Below are 16954 nucleotides of genomic sequence, written 5' to 3'. Positions count from 1 at the left end.
TGCAACATGATGACTATCTGCTTGCTGGTTGGCTCTTCTCCTTGTCTCACTTTGTGTTGAGTTTCATTGTGTGGGTACATTTGTTTTACTGGAGTTGTTTAAAATGGCAATCTTAATAGGAAATCGGATCCATCCTATGAAATGTGCAACTATATTTGGGTTTTGAGTACATCAGATATTGGCCTGTAGAAATCTGCAGTCAAATGAAATGTGTATGGTGAAAACACAGTGAATAAATCCCCTGTAAGGAAATGGTAGAAAAAACCTTGTATGACAAATTGCAGTGGGCTTCAAACAAAAATCAGATCAAAAAAATTATGCAGGAAGATATCTTATGACAGACACATGTATACAATTCCTTCTCTCAAATTTTGAGATGGTTACAGATAATACACGGGAGAAAAGCACTCTGCCTTCCCAAACAGTTGACCAAAGTCCATAATACAAAATGGATGGGAGGAACTCTGGATTTCCTAAGCTGATAGGAAACAAGATTTGAAATTTCTCACCTCCACTGTGATGAGACTGCAGTTTATTATGAAACACGTGAATCTCAAATTCAGTCAGTACTGGGGCATCATTCAAATATACCAAACAAAAGAAAATCGGAGACAAGCCCACCTAAACACTGGGGAGGTGATGACACCTTCCACTTGCATCTGTCAGTTTTCTCCTAGTGGAGTTCATGCGAAGAGGAAAGAAAAGAACTTCAACAGGCTACAGGGAGATTCTTTGACACATTTGATATGCCGTCCAAGAGATAAGACAATGAAAGTTGTCTGAAAGGATTATGTTTATTCATTACAATGCCCATCATGCAGCTGAAGTTGCGAAGCACTTGAAAATGAAAAAGAGGTAAACATTCATGGAGTTCAGCTGCATCCATTATGGATAAAATTCACATTTTTAGATGCAATGATGTACCTAAATGTCTGTAAGGTGATGGTCAGCAATGTTAGGTTATATTGATACCTTTAGCAGACTGTGGTTGAACTTTGATATAAGTATCTCAGAATTGGTAGACTACATCATCAGCTTGATCCACAAATCTGCTGATTCAAGTGTTCATGTCATGTCAGACGACTAGCAATATCTTGAGGAATAAACTGCGTAGTCATTTTATAGAGGTCAGAGAGGTGGCAAACTGCAGTTTCAGGGGCAGACCTTTGACACAGGATCTTTCAGTTTGTTAGGATTCAGAATGTTTATGTGTCAGACTGCAAAATCCAAACCTTGCAGTTCAATCATCAGCTGGCCCTGGAATTTTTTTCTGTCATCTGTTACTTCCTTTATCGTTGGTACTCTTTTTTTGGACTTGTATATGAAACTTGCCAACTGCACTGTGCTTTGGTGCACACTTTAAATTGCAGGTTCCTTTGTAATAGGCTGGATAACTCAGTTCAAAGTTTGGATGAAGTCAAGTGTACACAGACTCCAACAAGAATACACCTAGTAAAGTGCTGTGACGTTCAAACCAACCTTTGTATTGATTATACCAACAAATATATTTTGTGATTATGTTTTGATGTGTCACTTTTCATGTTCAGTTGCCTTACAGACACTACTGTGTATCTCTTCTGCCAAATCTGCCCTTTCTTAACATGAAAAGAGAAGGTGGACTAATTTGTTGTGGGCTGTGGTTACATTTGAGGAGTGACATAGTGTTTTTCAACATTGTATCTAAGGGTAACCAAACAGAGGAGAAATGCAGGATGTTTGATAGGAGCCCAACATTTGACTGGTTTTTAAATTACATGAGCTGGTTTTGTTTTGGATTTAAAAAACTAGTTAATTGAAATGTGTAGATCACAAATACTGACAATATAACAAACCTTACCGCAAAATTTCGTTCAATGGCTCTGTTCCAGTTTTCACACTGTTCAGTGTTGCTTCTTTCATGTATATTGCCAAAGTGAGTTTGGGCCAGTAAGCTGCCATTAATTTAGCTGACTTAAGCGTACGGTATTTACTGCATACTGATAGTATGTCTACCTGTCTAAAAGGGTGTGTGGGGTATAGTTATGGTACTATATTATCTGGCATTTTTACTTTCTCTGCAAAGCGACAGCACTCAACGGGTTTTTCAGACTTTTCTATGTAAACATGTTTACAGTGAGGGCATGCCGACACTGAATGGATGCGTCTGTTCTGAGAGTTATTATCGTCGGTAAATATCGCTATACATAGCCCTAACCGCAGTTTTCTATTAGTGGAACAAGAAGAGTTAATATTCTTCTACTGAAGTACACAAAGAGCAGCAATTCATTTTGGAATACTGGTTAAAGCTACTTACAAAATTGCTACTTTTTGCCAAACGGCCACTACAGTTTGACAAAGGTGATGTCAATGCTAATGCCGGAGTGGTTATTCCGCAAACATCTCAACTCTGAAACATAACGAATGTCTCATATATTTTTGCAAGGGATTACAATTGCAAATACGATCCTTGTTCTGACGCTGTTTCATTTGTTTCTACCCGAGTAATAGGTTCACCATTACCCCTGTTGTGTAAGACGTGTCTCTTCACAGTTAAGCCATTAGCAGCGCGATGTATATCACAAAAGTCATTGCATGCTCTGGAAATAGTAATTTTTTTCTGTAGTAGTATAATCCCATACCAAATATGAATCGAGTGAATGTCAGCGGTATGTTTCTTACATAATCGATTACTTAACAAAATTGTTGGATCACAAGGTCGATGAACAGTGCGGGATTCCCCTAACTGCTATCTTCTTGTGTTTCTATCACGCGGGAGCTCGTACTGTGTGCAAGAATCGCGACGCATTGGTCGTGCGCTCGGCTGATGGCTCTCATCTGTGAATGAAACTGGTCGGCGTCGGCGTGGCGCTGGTCCTATTGATTTCGGACACAGCTGCCCGCCGAGTGCAGTATCGGCTTGCCAGTTCGTTGTCGCCGCTGTGTGTTAGGTAACGGGGACAGAGCATGTATTTCGGCGATTACTTACAACTGCCTGTCGCGAGAAAGGACTGCTCTTGTGCGCTTACTCTGTTCGTCCGTCATTTCACGTGTAGCGCATCCTCCCGTCGCATTCGTGAACACGAAGCGCGAAAACAAAGTCGGGTTATGGACTCCCTGAACAGCGTGTCGCGCTGACGCATTGAGCGGCAGGCATGTCTGAGCTATTAATGGCTCAGTGAGGGTAATCAAAGAGGTAAAGCACAAGTTTTTATGAACCGCGCTTTGCATGTTGAAGGAACTGTAAGACGAAAAACCATCTCCCAAATTGTTTGAGCATACAGCGCATGCAAAACTGAAATCACAATTTCGAACCCGCTGTATCCGTAATAGTCTATTTAATGATTTGGCACATTCTGACAGTGTTATATAATAGTAACATACTATAAAAAATTATATTTTTTCGCAGCGGATAATGTTTAAGATAACTGTTTGTATGCAGAATCGTCAGCAGATTGTCGTGTTCAGACAGTGGCTGTCAGAAACCTTTATTGCAAATGGTTTTTGTTGCAGTGCCGTCAGTACACATTTCGGAAGATATGTCTTTGCCGTACAATCACAAACATTGTTGAAGTTTTATTTTTATTTGAGAATACATGGTAGGGCGTGTTTGAATAAATATCCCTTATGTTCAATTAAACCGGTAATGGTTTTTGTGACAATTTGTGTAGAGCAAACGTACCGGTGACTAATGGTTATAAATCAGTTTTGTTTTTCAGTGAACTTGCACACACATTTTTCTTGTGATTCGAAATTTTAAAAGGTTTTCTGTGAAACCACCCATTTCCCAAAACTTCCAATGAAATGGGCAACCAGTGAAGTGATACATTATATAATAATGCTGACACGTTATTGTCAATATGTAACACACGGCGAAAATTTGCGTGTACCCGTTACAGAGAGGTAACAGTAATTTGCGCCATCCTAATGTCTTTACCTACTTCGCCTACATCCTTCGCAGCAAATGCCCATTCCTCCAATTCTGTTGATGAAACTGTTCAATTAACAGTGATATGCAGTTTTCATTTGATTTGTTATATTTTTTACTGACGTTTGTATATTACTTATGTTACACATTAAAGCATTGTCTTGTTTTGTTACATGCCTGTATTTCCTTTGCCTTGCCAGCCTTTAGCTTGCCGTGTGCCATTTTACTGTAGAAAGGAATACAAATAGATCACAAAGTTGATTGTAGTGTGAAGTTAAACCAAACATCATTCTATGCAGTACTGTTGTTTACTTCTTACACTATAGTATTTTGCCATTTTAGTAGTTACTTGTCCGGAATTCGTTATTCTAAAGGAAGAGGCCCTTTTTTAGGTACTTTAAATAGTTATGTTAAGTAACATCAACTATGTTACTACCTTAAATTATTTGCCTTTTTCATACATTGCTTGTGTTAATGATGTTAATAAAGGGAGCTATTCTTTTATTAGTATAAACATTGAAAAAAATCATTTGTTTACAGACAGAAATAAATGATTCTTTAGTGTAATTACAAACAAAGTCACTAATTACAAAAAGAACTGCAGTCTTTGTTCTGCTTATGACAATTCATGACTTGTCATGTGTACTTAAAAATGTTGGCTGAGCTCATTCTTTGTTGATTTCAGTGCATTCCAAACTCTTAGCTCAACTTTGTATGCGACAGACTTTTTGTTTTAAGCCCACAAGCGAAAAAGTGTGAACGATCATAGTTACTATTAATGCTTAGGTTGAAATTTTATGACATTGTTTTGCTTTTTATGGCTTGTTTTTGTTAATGTTTACTGGAAATTCTATAAAGAGAATGCAAGTCTTTGTCAAAATTTTAGCACTATTACTGATTGTCATCAAATTGTGGGTGCTCTATAATCAGTTTATTAGTAGCTCCATGTTTTAATATTCTTTCAGCCATTTCCAATTGACCTATTCTGGGTGAACTTATTTTCTCGTATTGATTGTGATATTGCTAACATCAGATTTTGATTCAGGTGGAGCAACAGTGAAAACCTGGGCATGTTTTCGGGACTTAGATTTACTGTGATTTCTCTGAAACATTGAAATGAACTCCTTCTCCAAGTACTTTAATGTTAAACCAAACTTCCTCCATATCGTTTCTGTATTTTTCTGTTTAATTTTAAAATATGATGCAAATTAAGTCTTTGTTTTTGGGAAGGAAGAGTTGTACAAAAAATTGTAGTTTGGCAACGGAAATAGACATAACTGCTATAGAAAATCTAGCCTACTTGATTCTTTTTTTAAAAGTCTTTTTTAAGGGAAATGATCAGTGAAATGAAAATACTTGTAAATGTTGATCCTGTAGATCAGATGTTCTTACCAGTTTGCATCAGACTGATGGTTTTTGGAGCTTTTTATTGTTTCCAGAAGGCAACAGTTCTGTATTTTACTGTGTGTTCCCATCTGCTACCCCGTTTTTCTCTTTCTTTTGAAAATTACTTCTTTCATAAATGCAATTGTATGGATAATAACTCTTGGTACGTACAACTACAGATTGTTGTTGTTTAATTGTTGTGGTCTTCAGTTCAAACACTGGTTTGATGCAGCTCTCTAAACTAGTGCATCCTATGCAAGCATTTTCATCTCTGAATAACTGCTGTAATGTACATCCATTCGACTCTGCTTTCTGTATTCATGCCTAGGTCTTCCACATGGTCATTCCCGTTATCACAGCCAGTCTTGTCATGGCCACTAAAGTGTGCGTTTGGGGTGCCTGCAAGGTTGTGTGTCTGAATGTGTGTGCCGTTGCTGAAAGACAAACTAGTGCTCAAAAGATAGTGTGAATGCTGTTTTCTGTTATGTGTTTCTGTGCTCCATGCATTGATACATTACAGGAGAGTGGTTGCCTTTCTCTTATTTTACGTAATGCTACATCCCTGATTTAAATTTGTAGTTCAGTAGTATTGACACCTATGAGCATCTGACTGCTTTGGAAATTGAATTATTACATTCTTTTTGAAGCCTGAGGTTACTTTGCCCCTCTGATTTTGGCTAGCTCTCCCATGGTTCTCAATAATTCTGAGGGAATATCATCAACTCTGGGAGCCTTATTTCCACTAAGCTCTTCCTGTGGTCTGTCTAGTTCTTCTCACTGTATCCTATCCCACATCTCGTTTAACTATACTTCTCTTCCCTTTCTATGATATTTCCTTCAAGATTATTTCCCTCATATAGCTTGTCTACATATTTCTTCCACTTTTCAGCTTTCTCTTCTTTGCTCAGTACTGGCTTCCCATCTGATCTCTTGATATGCATGCAGCTGCTTCTCTTTTCCTGAAAGGTCTCTTAAATTTTCCTGTAAGCGAAATCTATCTTTCCCTGGCCATGCATGCTTCTGCAGCTTGCGTTTGTCCTCTAGCCAATCCTGCTAAGCCATCTTCATTTTTTGTCAGTCTCATTTTTTAGATATTTGTATTCCCTTTTTACTACTTCATTTTCTGCATTCTTATACTTTTTCCTTTCAAGAGTTAAGTTCAATATGCCTTGGCTTATTCAGGGAATTCTACTAGACCTTGCCTTTTTAATGATGTAATCATGTACTGCTCTAACTGTTTCATTTCTCAAGCTACCATTCGTCTTCTGTTGTTTACCTTTACCCTCTTTCAGTCAGTTTTGTCTGGTGCTCCATTTGCAATTTTTACAGCCCCAATCTCTCAGTTTATTGAGGCCCCATTGCCTTGATTTTGTAGCTTTTTGTAATTGCTTCAGTTTTAGTCTACAATTTGTAACTGATAGGTTATGGGCAGAGTCCGCATCTGTCTCTGGAAAATTCTTACAGTATAAATAAGTTTTTGTCTTATTATACAGTCAATCTGAAACCTTCCAGTGCAACTCCTATGATGGATACAAATATGAGTGACCACTATGTTGTTGTAGGAACGCTGAATACTGTAACATCCAAAACCACTGAAAATAAACACAGATAAAATCTCACTTGGTACCTTCCTAAGAGTCAGTCTCTAGTCCTTCCAAACTGATGTAAGCTTAGTTCAGATGTGGATTAAATTCAAAGAAATAGTATTGAGGGCAGTTGTGAGTTTCATACTAAACAGAATATTAAAAGATGGAACAGATCCCCCATGGTACACAAAACAGGTCAGAAAACTGGTGCAGAAGCAATGACAAAAGTGTGTCAGATTTAAAAGAACACCAAATCTCCAGGATTGGTGATATTTTACAAAAGCTCGAAAATTAGAGCAGACTTCAATGTGAGATGCTTTTAATATTTTCCACATTGAAACTCACTCTCAAAATCTGGCAGAAAATCCGAAGAGATTCTGGTCGTATGGAAAGTACATCAGCAACATGACACTGCACCATAGCAGTGGTAATTTTACCGATGACAGTGCCACTAAAGTGGAGTTACTAAATCATGGTATTCTGAAATTTCTTCACCAAGGAAGATGAAACAAATATTCCAGAATTTGAATCAAGAATAGCTGCCAAAATGAGGAACTTAGACATAAATACCCTTGGCATAGTGAAGCAACTGAAATCGCTTAATAAAGGCAAGTCTTCTGGTCCAGACTGCATACCAAGTAGGTCCCTTTCTGAATATGTTGATATAATAGCTCCACTCATAGCAATCATATACAACAGCTCACTCAAAGAAATATCTGTACCTCAGGAATTGAAAGATGCACAGGTTACACCAATACACAACAAAGAAAGTAGAGGTAGTGTGCCGAATTACAGATCCATACCACTGATTCAATGTGCAGTATGATTTTGGACGATAAACTGTGTTCAAACACTATGAATTACTCAAGGAAAATGATATATTGACACATAGCACTGATTCAGAAAATATCATTCTTTTGAAACCATCTAGCTATTCATCATGAAGTAATGACTGATATCCTCAGGGGATTGCAAATTGATTCTGTATTTCTAGATTTCCAGAAGGTTTTTGACACCATTCTTCAAAGGCAGCTTGTAATGTGATTGTGTACTTATTGAGTATCGTCTGAGTCATTCGACTGGTTCACGATTGCCTTTCAGAAATATACCTCTAGTATTTGATGGAAAGTCATTGAGTAAAACATAAATGATATGTGGCACTTCCCAAGTAAGTGTTACAGTCCCTTGCTGTTCCTTATCTATATGAACAACTTAGAAGACAAATGAAAAGCCCTCTTAAATTGTTTGTAGACTATGGTATAAACTCTTCAGAAGTTGAAAACCAATTGCAAAATGACTCATTCACAGTATCTGTATGATACAAAAAGTGGCAATTGCCTCTCAGTAAGGCAAAATGTGAGGTCATTCACTTGAGTTCAAAAAGAAATCTGTTAAATTTCAGTTTCACAATAAATCATACAAATCTAAGAGCTGCAAATTCAACTAAATACCTAGTGATTATAATTACAAACAACTTAAATTGGAGTGATCACATAGAAAATGTTACAGGGAAGGTGAACCAAAGACTGTTTTGTTAGTAGGAAACTTAGAAGATATAACAGATCTACAAAAAACGACTGACTGCATTATGCTTATCTATCCTCATCTGAAGTATTGCTGTGTGGTATGGGATCCATACCAGATAGAATTGACAGAGGACACAGAAAAAATTCAAAGGAGGGTAGCTCATTTTGTATAATATCATGAAGTGAGGGAGAGCGTATCACAGACATGATACGTGAATTGGTGTGCCAATCGTTAAACAAAGGCGTTTTTTGTTGCAGTAGGAGCTTTCCACAAAATTTCTATCATGTCTTTCTCCTGTGAAAGCAAAAATAATTTGTAGACGCCCACCTAAATAGGAAAAACTTGTAGTCATAATAAAATAAAAGAAAGCAGAGCTCAAACAGAAAGTTTTGTTTGTTTCTCCCGTGCATTGTTTGAGAGTTGAATGGTAGAGAAATGATGTGAAGGTGGTTCAGTGATCACCTTGCCAATCAGTTAAGTGTGAGTTGCAGAGTAGTCATGTCTGTTTAGGTCTTTTCTATGTATGCAGTTTTCTTAAATCGAGTGTTAGCAATGCTCTGTGCAAAATTATAGCAGGTGGCCTCCTCATTCATTCTTTTTCCCTAACGCATGTTTTCTTACTATTTTTCTTTTAATTCCTATCCATACTCTCAAATTCCAGTCCCCCGTAGCAATTAATTTTTGCATCCCTTAACCTGAATAATTTCTTTTATCTTGTCATACGGTCTTTCAATCCCTGTATCATATGTACTGGCAAGTTGGCATTGAAACTTGCACTATGGTGTTAGGGTCATATGGTCTTTCAATCCCTGTATCATATGTACTGGCAAGTTGGCATTGAAACTTGCACTATGGTGTTAGGTGTTATCTTCGTGTCTGACTTGGCTGCAATAATCCATTCATTATGCTGTTAATATTAACTCACCTGCATTCCTGTTCCCTTATTCATTATTATGCCTACCCCTGCATTACCCCTACATGGTTTTATGCTTATAGCTTGTACTTATATGACAAGATGTTCTATTCTTCTTGCTACAACACTTCACTAATTCATACTTTATCTGACTTTAACCTATCTATTTCCATTTTTAAATTCTCTAACCTACCTACCCAATTAATGGACCTACCTACCTAATTAATGGATCTAGCATTCCATGCTCCAACTTGTAGAATAGTAAATTTTTTTATGACATTCTCCTGAGTAGTTCCATCTGGAGATCTAAATGGCTGACTGTTTTACCTCCAGAATATTTCACCTAAGAGGCCATCATCATCATTAAGCTAAACAATAGAGATGAATGTCCTTAAGAAATATAACCGCTCTAGTTTCCCTTTGCTTTCAGAAATTCGCACTACCAGCACAATAAGGCCATGTAGGCTAATGTTACAAGACCAGATTGGTCAATCATCCAGACAGTTACCCATGGGAATACTGAACAGGTTGTTTCTCCTCTTCAGTGAGTACTGGTTAGTCTGACCTCTCCACAGTAGATACACCTACTTTATGGCTCTCTGAAACATTGTAGCTTGCAGTCCACCCCACCTCGGCAGGGTCCGTAGTTCGTGAGGGAACCTCTGATTGACAACTGTCAATGGAAATATATTGAAATAATTATATGTCTGTTATTCTATTAACGGCATATGTTCGTACTTACTGTTACTCACAGCTGTGCGTGCATCTCAGTAGTTTTGCTGTGATGAGTGATGGTAAGTAAGCTGTCGTACATGCAATAACATCAGCTGCCCTCGTGTCTCTGCATGTTCAGATAAGCAAAGCTTGTGACATGTGTTCTCTCCAAGTGCCATAACTCACAACACAATGACATGCACAGCATCGCTGCTGAGTGAGTGATGCGTGCAGAGGGGCATAGGGAGAAGCATGAATCTATGCATTGTTCTACTGAAGTAGGTGTACATTATATATCATTTACATTATGCAACAACTGTAATAATTTTTTGACATCATTTATTTTCACTTACATAAAGAACTGTTTTCCATTCTTTAGTTGACACTCTTAGGGGTCCTTTGTAGTCTTAAAGAAGCCTATTTTCTTCCTCAAGTTTCAAGCTATGACCGTACTTAATTTCAACAAAATTGGTTCAGTGGTTTTGTCGTGAAAATGTAACAGACATAGTTACTTTCATGTTTAATGTTATTAGTATGGAGGTATGAATTAAAACATTTGAGAATTGTATAGCACTGTATTCGTTGTGTTGACAAACAATAAAAGCACTTTCAAAAGTATGATAAAGTTGAAAAGTCAAAGAGTAAATAGTTTTTCCATAGAGTAAAGATTTTTCACTAATTTTACATAATATTGTTCAAATCAATAGATATCTTTTACCACACACTTTCTGAGGTAGCATATATTCTTCTTTAATATTCAATCTATCTCTGTACCAAATTTCACCGAAATCACTTCAAAGGTTTGGTCGTGAAAATATTACAGGCAGCGTACTTTTTCATCATATATGAAGGTAACCCCAAAAGTAAGGTCACTTATTTTTTTATAAGTACATAGACCTGTTTATTTCTACAATGGTTTACATCAGTTTACAGCTTGAATATTTAGCTATTTTTCGATATAATCACCATTTCTGTCGATGCATTTTTGTAGACACTGTGGCAGTTTTTGTATGCTCATGTCATACCAGCTCGCCGCCATGCTATTCATAAAGTTATGGACCTCTTCTTTCACTTCGTCGTCAGAACTGAATCCCTTTCTGGCCAAATGTTCTTTTAACTTGGGGAACAGGTGATAGTCACTTGGTGCCAAGTCAAGACTACAGGATGGGTGGCTGATTATGTTTCACTGAAGCTGTTGCAGGAGAGCAATGGTTTGCCGAGTGATGTGTGGGCGAGCATTGTCATGGAGAATGTGTATGCCCTTGCTCAACATTCCTCTTCTCCGGTTCTAAATTGCCCGTTTGAGTTTTTTCAGAGTCTCACAGTATCTGTTAGTGTTAATTGTGATCCCAGTGAGCATAAAGTCAACCAACAATACCCCTTTCCAATCCCAAAAAATGGTTGTCATGACTTTACCAACAGACTGTGTTTGTTTGAATTTCCGCGGCGTTGACAAAGAAGGATGCCGCACTGGCATGATTGTTACTTGGTCCAGAAAGCTGTCCTGTTTGGCTGCAAGGCGGCAAAGAAATGCACGGGAAGCATCAACTCATTGCTGCATGTGGTCCTCAGTCAGCATGCGTGGCACGCATATTGCGCACACCTTCCGGTAGTTCAATGTTTCCATTAAAATTCTGTGGGTGGTGCTTCGGGAAACTTCAGGAACCAACATGCAGAGATCATCCAGGGTGATCCGCTGATCTTCATGCATGCTTTGCTCAACCTTCAACACTGTCTCCTCAGAAATTGACAGTCTCCCGCTCTTTTGTTTGTCGTGAATCTCGTTCTAACCAGCTGCAAACTCTCTACACCACTTATGAACATTTCTGACATCCACGCACGACTCAACATACACTTCAGTCAATTGGCGATGGATTTCAATCGGTGTAGTGCCCTTTGCATTCAAAAACTGAATAACTGCGCGCAATTCACACTTGGCGGTAACATCCAAGGGGAGCTCCATTCTAAATGGCTGCCAAGCCAAGACTGAGTGCCTCAGTGCGGCATGCGCATGTTTACACACAGCATGTGAAGCACTCTTCATAACAGTCTGACTAACTGCCACACAAACAGAGTTCTGTACTTATAAAAAAATAGGAGACCTTACTTTTGTGCTTACCCTCGTAATATGAGTATGTAAATGTTCATATTTTTCATTTTTATGTGTTGTAATGCTTTCATCTTACAGGTTATTTATTATGTGCAAGTTACAGGTTGCTGAGATGGCCTTATGTTGGGATACAGGAATATCGTCACCTCAGAAATTTAGAGGCACACATTCAAATATATCTAATTGCAATTTTCTACCTTGCTAATACCATTTCTTCTCTCTTTTTATGTTTGGTAATGTGTGACTTATAATATGTATGACTGTGAAAGTTTGTGTGTGTGTGTGTGTGTGTGTTACATGTTGCAGACAGTATGTGCATATACCACTTAATGTACCCGCAAAATTATGTCATTGTACAAAACATAGTTCACAAAATATGATGTCATAAACATTGAAATGTGTGAAGAACTTCTGCACCTTGTGTGATGTTTAAGTTTATTACTTCTTAGCTATTAAACTCTTTCCACAACAATTTCACAGATAGTATTCACATACGTCACTCAATATGTGCCTACAGAAATATTAATTGTACAACACACAGTTCAGGAGATATGACATCAAAACTAGCATGTTGCATGAAAATGAAACTGCAGCATGAAATTTGCTAGAGATATAGGTGAAATATGTCGAATACATGTGAAATATATTTGAACATGTGCATATATGGACAAAGCCATAGATAGTAGGCTCATCCTAAACCCCTGGAATAATTTCAGTCGAGTTTGGTACACATATTCATTACAGTATGGAAAGAAATACAGTGGAGTAAGAACTACCAACCTTCAATTGGGCTGGGGGTGATAATGTGGAGAGAGATGGGGAGGTAGTGGAGATGGACAGACAGAGAGGTGGAAGGAGAAGGTGGACACGGATAGAGGAGGAAGAGATTGTAGAGAAGGTGGGGAGAGGAGGAGGAGATGGGCAGAAGAAGGATGAGGGAGATGGAAAGAGAAAGGGAAGGGGGGAGATGGGCAGAGACAGGAAAGAGAAGGAAAGCAGGGAGGAGGAGATGAGCAGGGAGAGGGGGGAGGGATCAACAGAGATTGGGGGGAGGATGTAGAGGAGGTAGGCAGAGAGAGAAGGTGGAGGAGGTGCACAGAGAGAAGGAGGAGAATGAAAGTAATTAATAGAAGTCTGGAATAAATACACACCTTGGCATTTTTATTATAAGCAACTGTTTAACCATGGGTAATATCGTAGGAAATAGCTGGGCTTGAAATACAATGACATAGCTGCTACATTATGTTTCTCAGTCTCAGAAGGAAGAGCATGTATACGTGTTAGTAATTGATGTGAAATTATAAACATTTATAAGATTTTGCAACAAGTTAAAACTCGGGTGCTGCATTAGGACTCGAACTCAAATATCTGTGCTTGATTGGCTGTGTGCTACCATTTGCTGTGTTATCCACTCAGATGCTGCTGTTAACAACACACTACCTGCAAAAGACGGATATTTGAATCCCAGTCTTTCATACAGTTTTGGCTTGTTGCCAGTGCTTACTTCAGTGCCTACTCTGGTAGAAAGTAAAAGTCATTTCTGACTAAAACATTTCCTGAATGTTACTGTAGTATCACTAAAGATGCATTTTCTGACTAACAGACAAATCAGTCTCGAATTCTTTAATTTAGTTGATGAATGATATCAGATTCAGTGAATAGCAAGAGTCTGCAGATCACAGTTTAAAAGCAGCTGTTGTAGAGTTATAGAATTTATGTTGTTTTTATTTTTTATTTTTTTAATAGTATTCATGCCTGTTTTTTGCTTTAGAATGTATTAATTTTGCAGAATTCATGTATCTTGCTCTGTGTAATGGTGGCTTCATTATTTCTTCAGGTCTGTACATAGTTAGAACGTGGTGATGGCTTCAAGATGCCGGAAATGACTTATTCTTGTGAAATATGTGGAGTTGAAGGATTAAACGAAGAGGAGATGCGTTCACATATGGTGGTGTACCATTTAGAAGGTGCTGTTTCGTGTCCTTTTTGTGATCTGGGTGAAGTGTCCTGCAGAACAGTTGTTAATGCATGTAAATAGTGCTCATTTGGACTATTTAACCCCTGAACAAGAATTGCTTGCATTCATTGATGATGAAGATATTGATGGTAGGGATGGACTCTTGTGTTCCTTCAAGACCTTTGCCTTGGGAACTTTATCCTGAACCAGGTACTGATAGTGCCAGTAGCTGCTGGGAAAATAACATTAACAACAACAATAATAACAATAATAATTACTGGTGGTGCAGGAAGGAGTACAGACCCCTGATCCAAGTCACAGCACTTGCACAGTGGCATCCAGCAGCTCAGTTTGCTGGCTCCGGTCTCCCTTGCGTTCACAGTTAGCTTTAGATCTACGAGCAAGTGCTTCACCTGGTCCAATCCCTGCTTGTAAAAAGTCCGTCCAACCACAACAGTGCCCCATGTGTTCTTACACCAGTTTGGATCCTCTGCAGCTTGAAGAACATATCAACAGGCAACATTTTGATCTGACGAGGCCCATCATTCCCACCGGCAACGCCACCTGGATTGGAGGAATCTGTGTACAGTTGTCCACTTTGTGTACGAACATTTCAAAACAGTCCAGATTTAGAACTGCATGTAAACATTGAACATAAAGACATTCTTAGCCCTGCAAAGGTATGTACTTAAACAAAGGAATTTGTCTTTTTGATGTCTTCATTGAATTTTGTGTTTATTGTTGTGTACTATAAGTTCTTTATACAGTCTGAAAATCAGTGGCTCCTTTTGTTGCTTTTTGAATGAGTTTGTTTTCTGTTTTAAATATATCAGAGATATCAAATGCTATTTTACAACAAGCTTCAGGAAACCTTGGTATGGGACCTAACTTAACATTCATACATGGTGTGTTTTAATAAATATATAACTTTCATTTTGAGATGATTGTGCTCTTCAGCTTCAGTACAGAGATGCAGTCCTACATCTTTATATCACTGCATGAAATTAGGTTGTAAGTGATGAACAGCAATACTCAGCTGGTTCAGGGCACGCTTAGACTGCTGCCAATAAAAGTTTGATTCATGATATAGTGTTTCTGATGTAATATTTAGTTTTTCTGAGTCTTTAAATGAGCAGTATTTGAATGATTAGACTTCTCTAAAACTATACTATTGAATGTGTAAATGCTGTGTTACATTTTTAGATGGAGTATGTCATAGCCATAGACAGCCCTGGCCTATCAGGGGACTAGGGTGCACTTCCTATGCATAGCTGGCTGACGGTTAAAATTAGATTATTAACTAGGTAGTATTAAAGGGGGGAGGGGGGGGAGATAAAGAAAGAAAGAAAGAAAGAAAGAGAGAGAGAGAGATATCATGAGCTCAGCCTTTGTTGCCCCTCTGCAGTGTATCCTTTGCACCCCACAGGTATGGCTGCCTCTGGTCATAGCTCCACACTAACTCAGTAGCAGCTATTAGCCTGTATAAGATTATATGTTATATGGCAAAAAATCTCATTCTTGCTGTTCAAGTAAGAGAACAATATTATTTCTATTCCCAGGCACTGCAAAATATTGACAAACATTAAAAACTGATAATCAATGCCATTTTATGAAAAGTACAGCAGTGATTGTACCAGCAGCAACACCAGACAGATTTTTTTTCCCATTTAGATGTTGGCCGTATGTTCCTCAACTAAAACAATAGAGCAGCGAATGGTTGCCTTAAAAGGACCAAGGCAGGGATCCAAGTTCTGGACGTCTGTATGTAGATTGTTCTTGATTTCCCAGTGCACATAGACTATGGCAAAAATAATGCCACATGTTAAGGTTTTATACAATTTTTACTCTCACTCATTTCAAGTAAGACCTCTTGCATTGCCCATTTAGGCTCAGTAGCAGTAGGACATTGAAACATATATGAGGGGGGGGGGACCCAAAAAATTTTTCTTGTTTTGCATTTTTATTGAACTCTACATTCACCATGCTTTAGCCCCTTCAAAAGCATTGTTCATGTACATTAATGCACTTGTCCAAATATTTCTATCTCTGCTGAAAAACAATTCTGGAACTCTTGAGGCAGGATCTACTGTTCATAGCATGTTTTCTTTGACGTCATCCATATCACTGAATTGCTTTCCTTTGAGTGTTTACTTCCTCGGTGGAATGAAAAAGAAAAAAAAAGTTCAGCTGGAGCCAGATACGATGAGTAGGATGGATGAGGCACAAGCACCATGTTAATTTTTGCCATGAACTGTCAAGACCATTGGAGCTGGTTGGAACATTGTCATTGCAGAGCAAACAGCTCCCGTTTCTCCAACATTTCCGGCCGCTTTTGTCACACATCCAGATAAAATATTGGTTTACTGTTTTCCCCTGGAGAACCAACTCCTTGTGGACAATGAAGTGCTTTTCTTGGGTTGTGGTGACATTTGTTTTGTCCATTTGCTGCTTTGATTGTGGATTGTACTTGTAGCACCAACTCTTTGCTCCTTTACATCGGCCATGTTATTTGTTGTCAGCGGGTTGAAATAGCTCTCAAACAAACCACGTAACTCTGACTAACGCCAGCTTACTGAGTGATGTGGTGAGGCCCCAAACCAACACCCACCTAGCGGTAGAACATATAATTACAAAGTGTGCATGCACAACAGTTTGATTTAGAATATTTTTGGGTCCCCCCCCCACCCACCCACCCAATTGTGTAATAAACAAAAAAAAAAAATGTTATTTTTTTGAAACTGATTTCTCTCTGTACAAATATAGGCTGTGTATTGTTTGGCAAGGTAATATGTGGTATTACACTTAATAAGTAATTTAAAACCTGTTGTAAGTTATTGGATGAAGGCTCTGTTAACAG

At 38.3% G+C, this 16954-nt stretch overlaps 1 protein-coding gene across 1 annotated transcript in view; it reads left to right on the top strand.

Annotated features, from left to right (window-relative positions):
- Positions 1-13990: 13990 nt before the first annotated feature.
- LOC124777179 (zinc finger-containing ubiquitin peptidase 1-like) overlaps positions 13991-16954 on the top strand; it is a 176516-nt gene continuing 173552 nt past the window's right edge. Inside the window, 5 exon segments of the mRNA XM_047252490.1 lie at positions 13991-14148; positions 14150-14269; positions 14271-14377; positions 14413-14632; positions 14634-14777. Coding sequence (XP_047108446.1) covers positions 14014-14148; positions 14150-14269; positions 14271-14377; positions 14413-14632; positions 14634-14777 — 726 coding nt within the window. The 5' untranslated portion in view covers positions 13991-14013.

Source organism: Schistocerca piceifrons, chromosome 2 (assembly GCF_021461385.2).
Source record: "Schistocerca piceifrons isolate TAMUIC-IGC-003096 chromosome 2, iqSchPice1.1, whole genome shotgun sequence".
In the NCBI taxonomy this organism is placed as follows: domain Eukaryota; kingdom Metazoa; phylum Arthropoda; class Insecta; order Orthoptera; family Acrididae; genus Schistocerca; species Schistocerca piceifrons.
The sequence above is the reverse complement of the archived record's forward strand: the minus strand, read 5'-3'. Positions and strand labels throughout refer to the sequence as shown.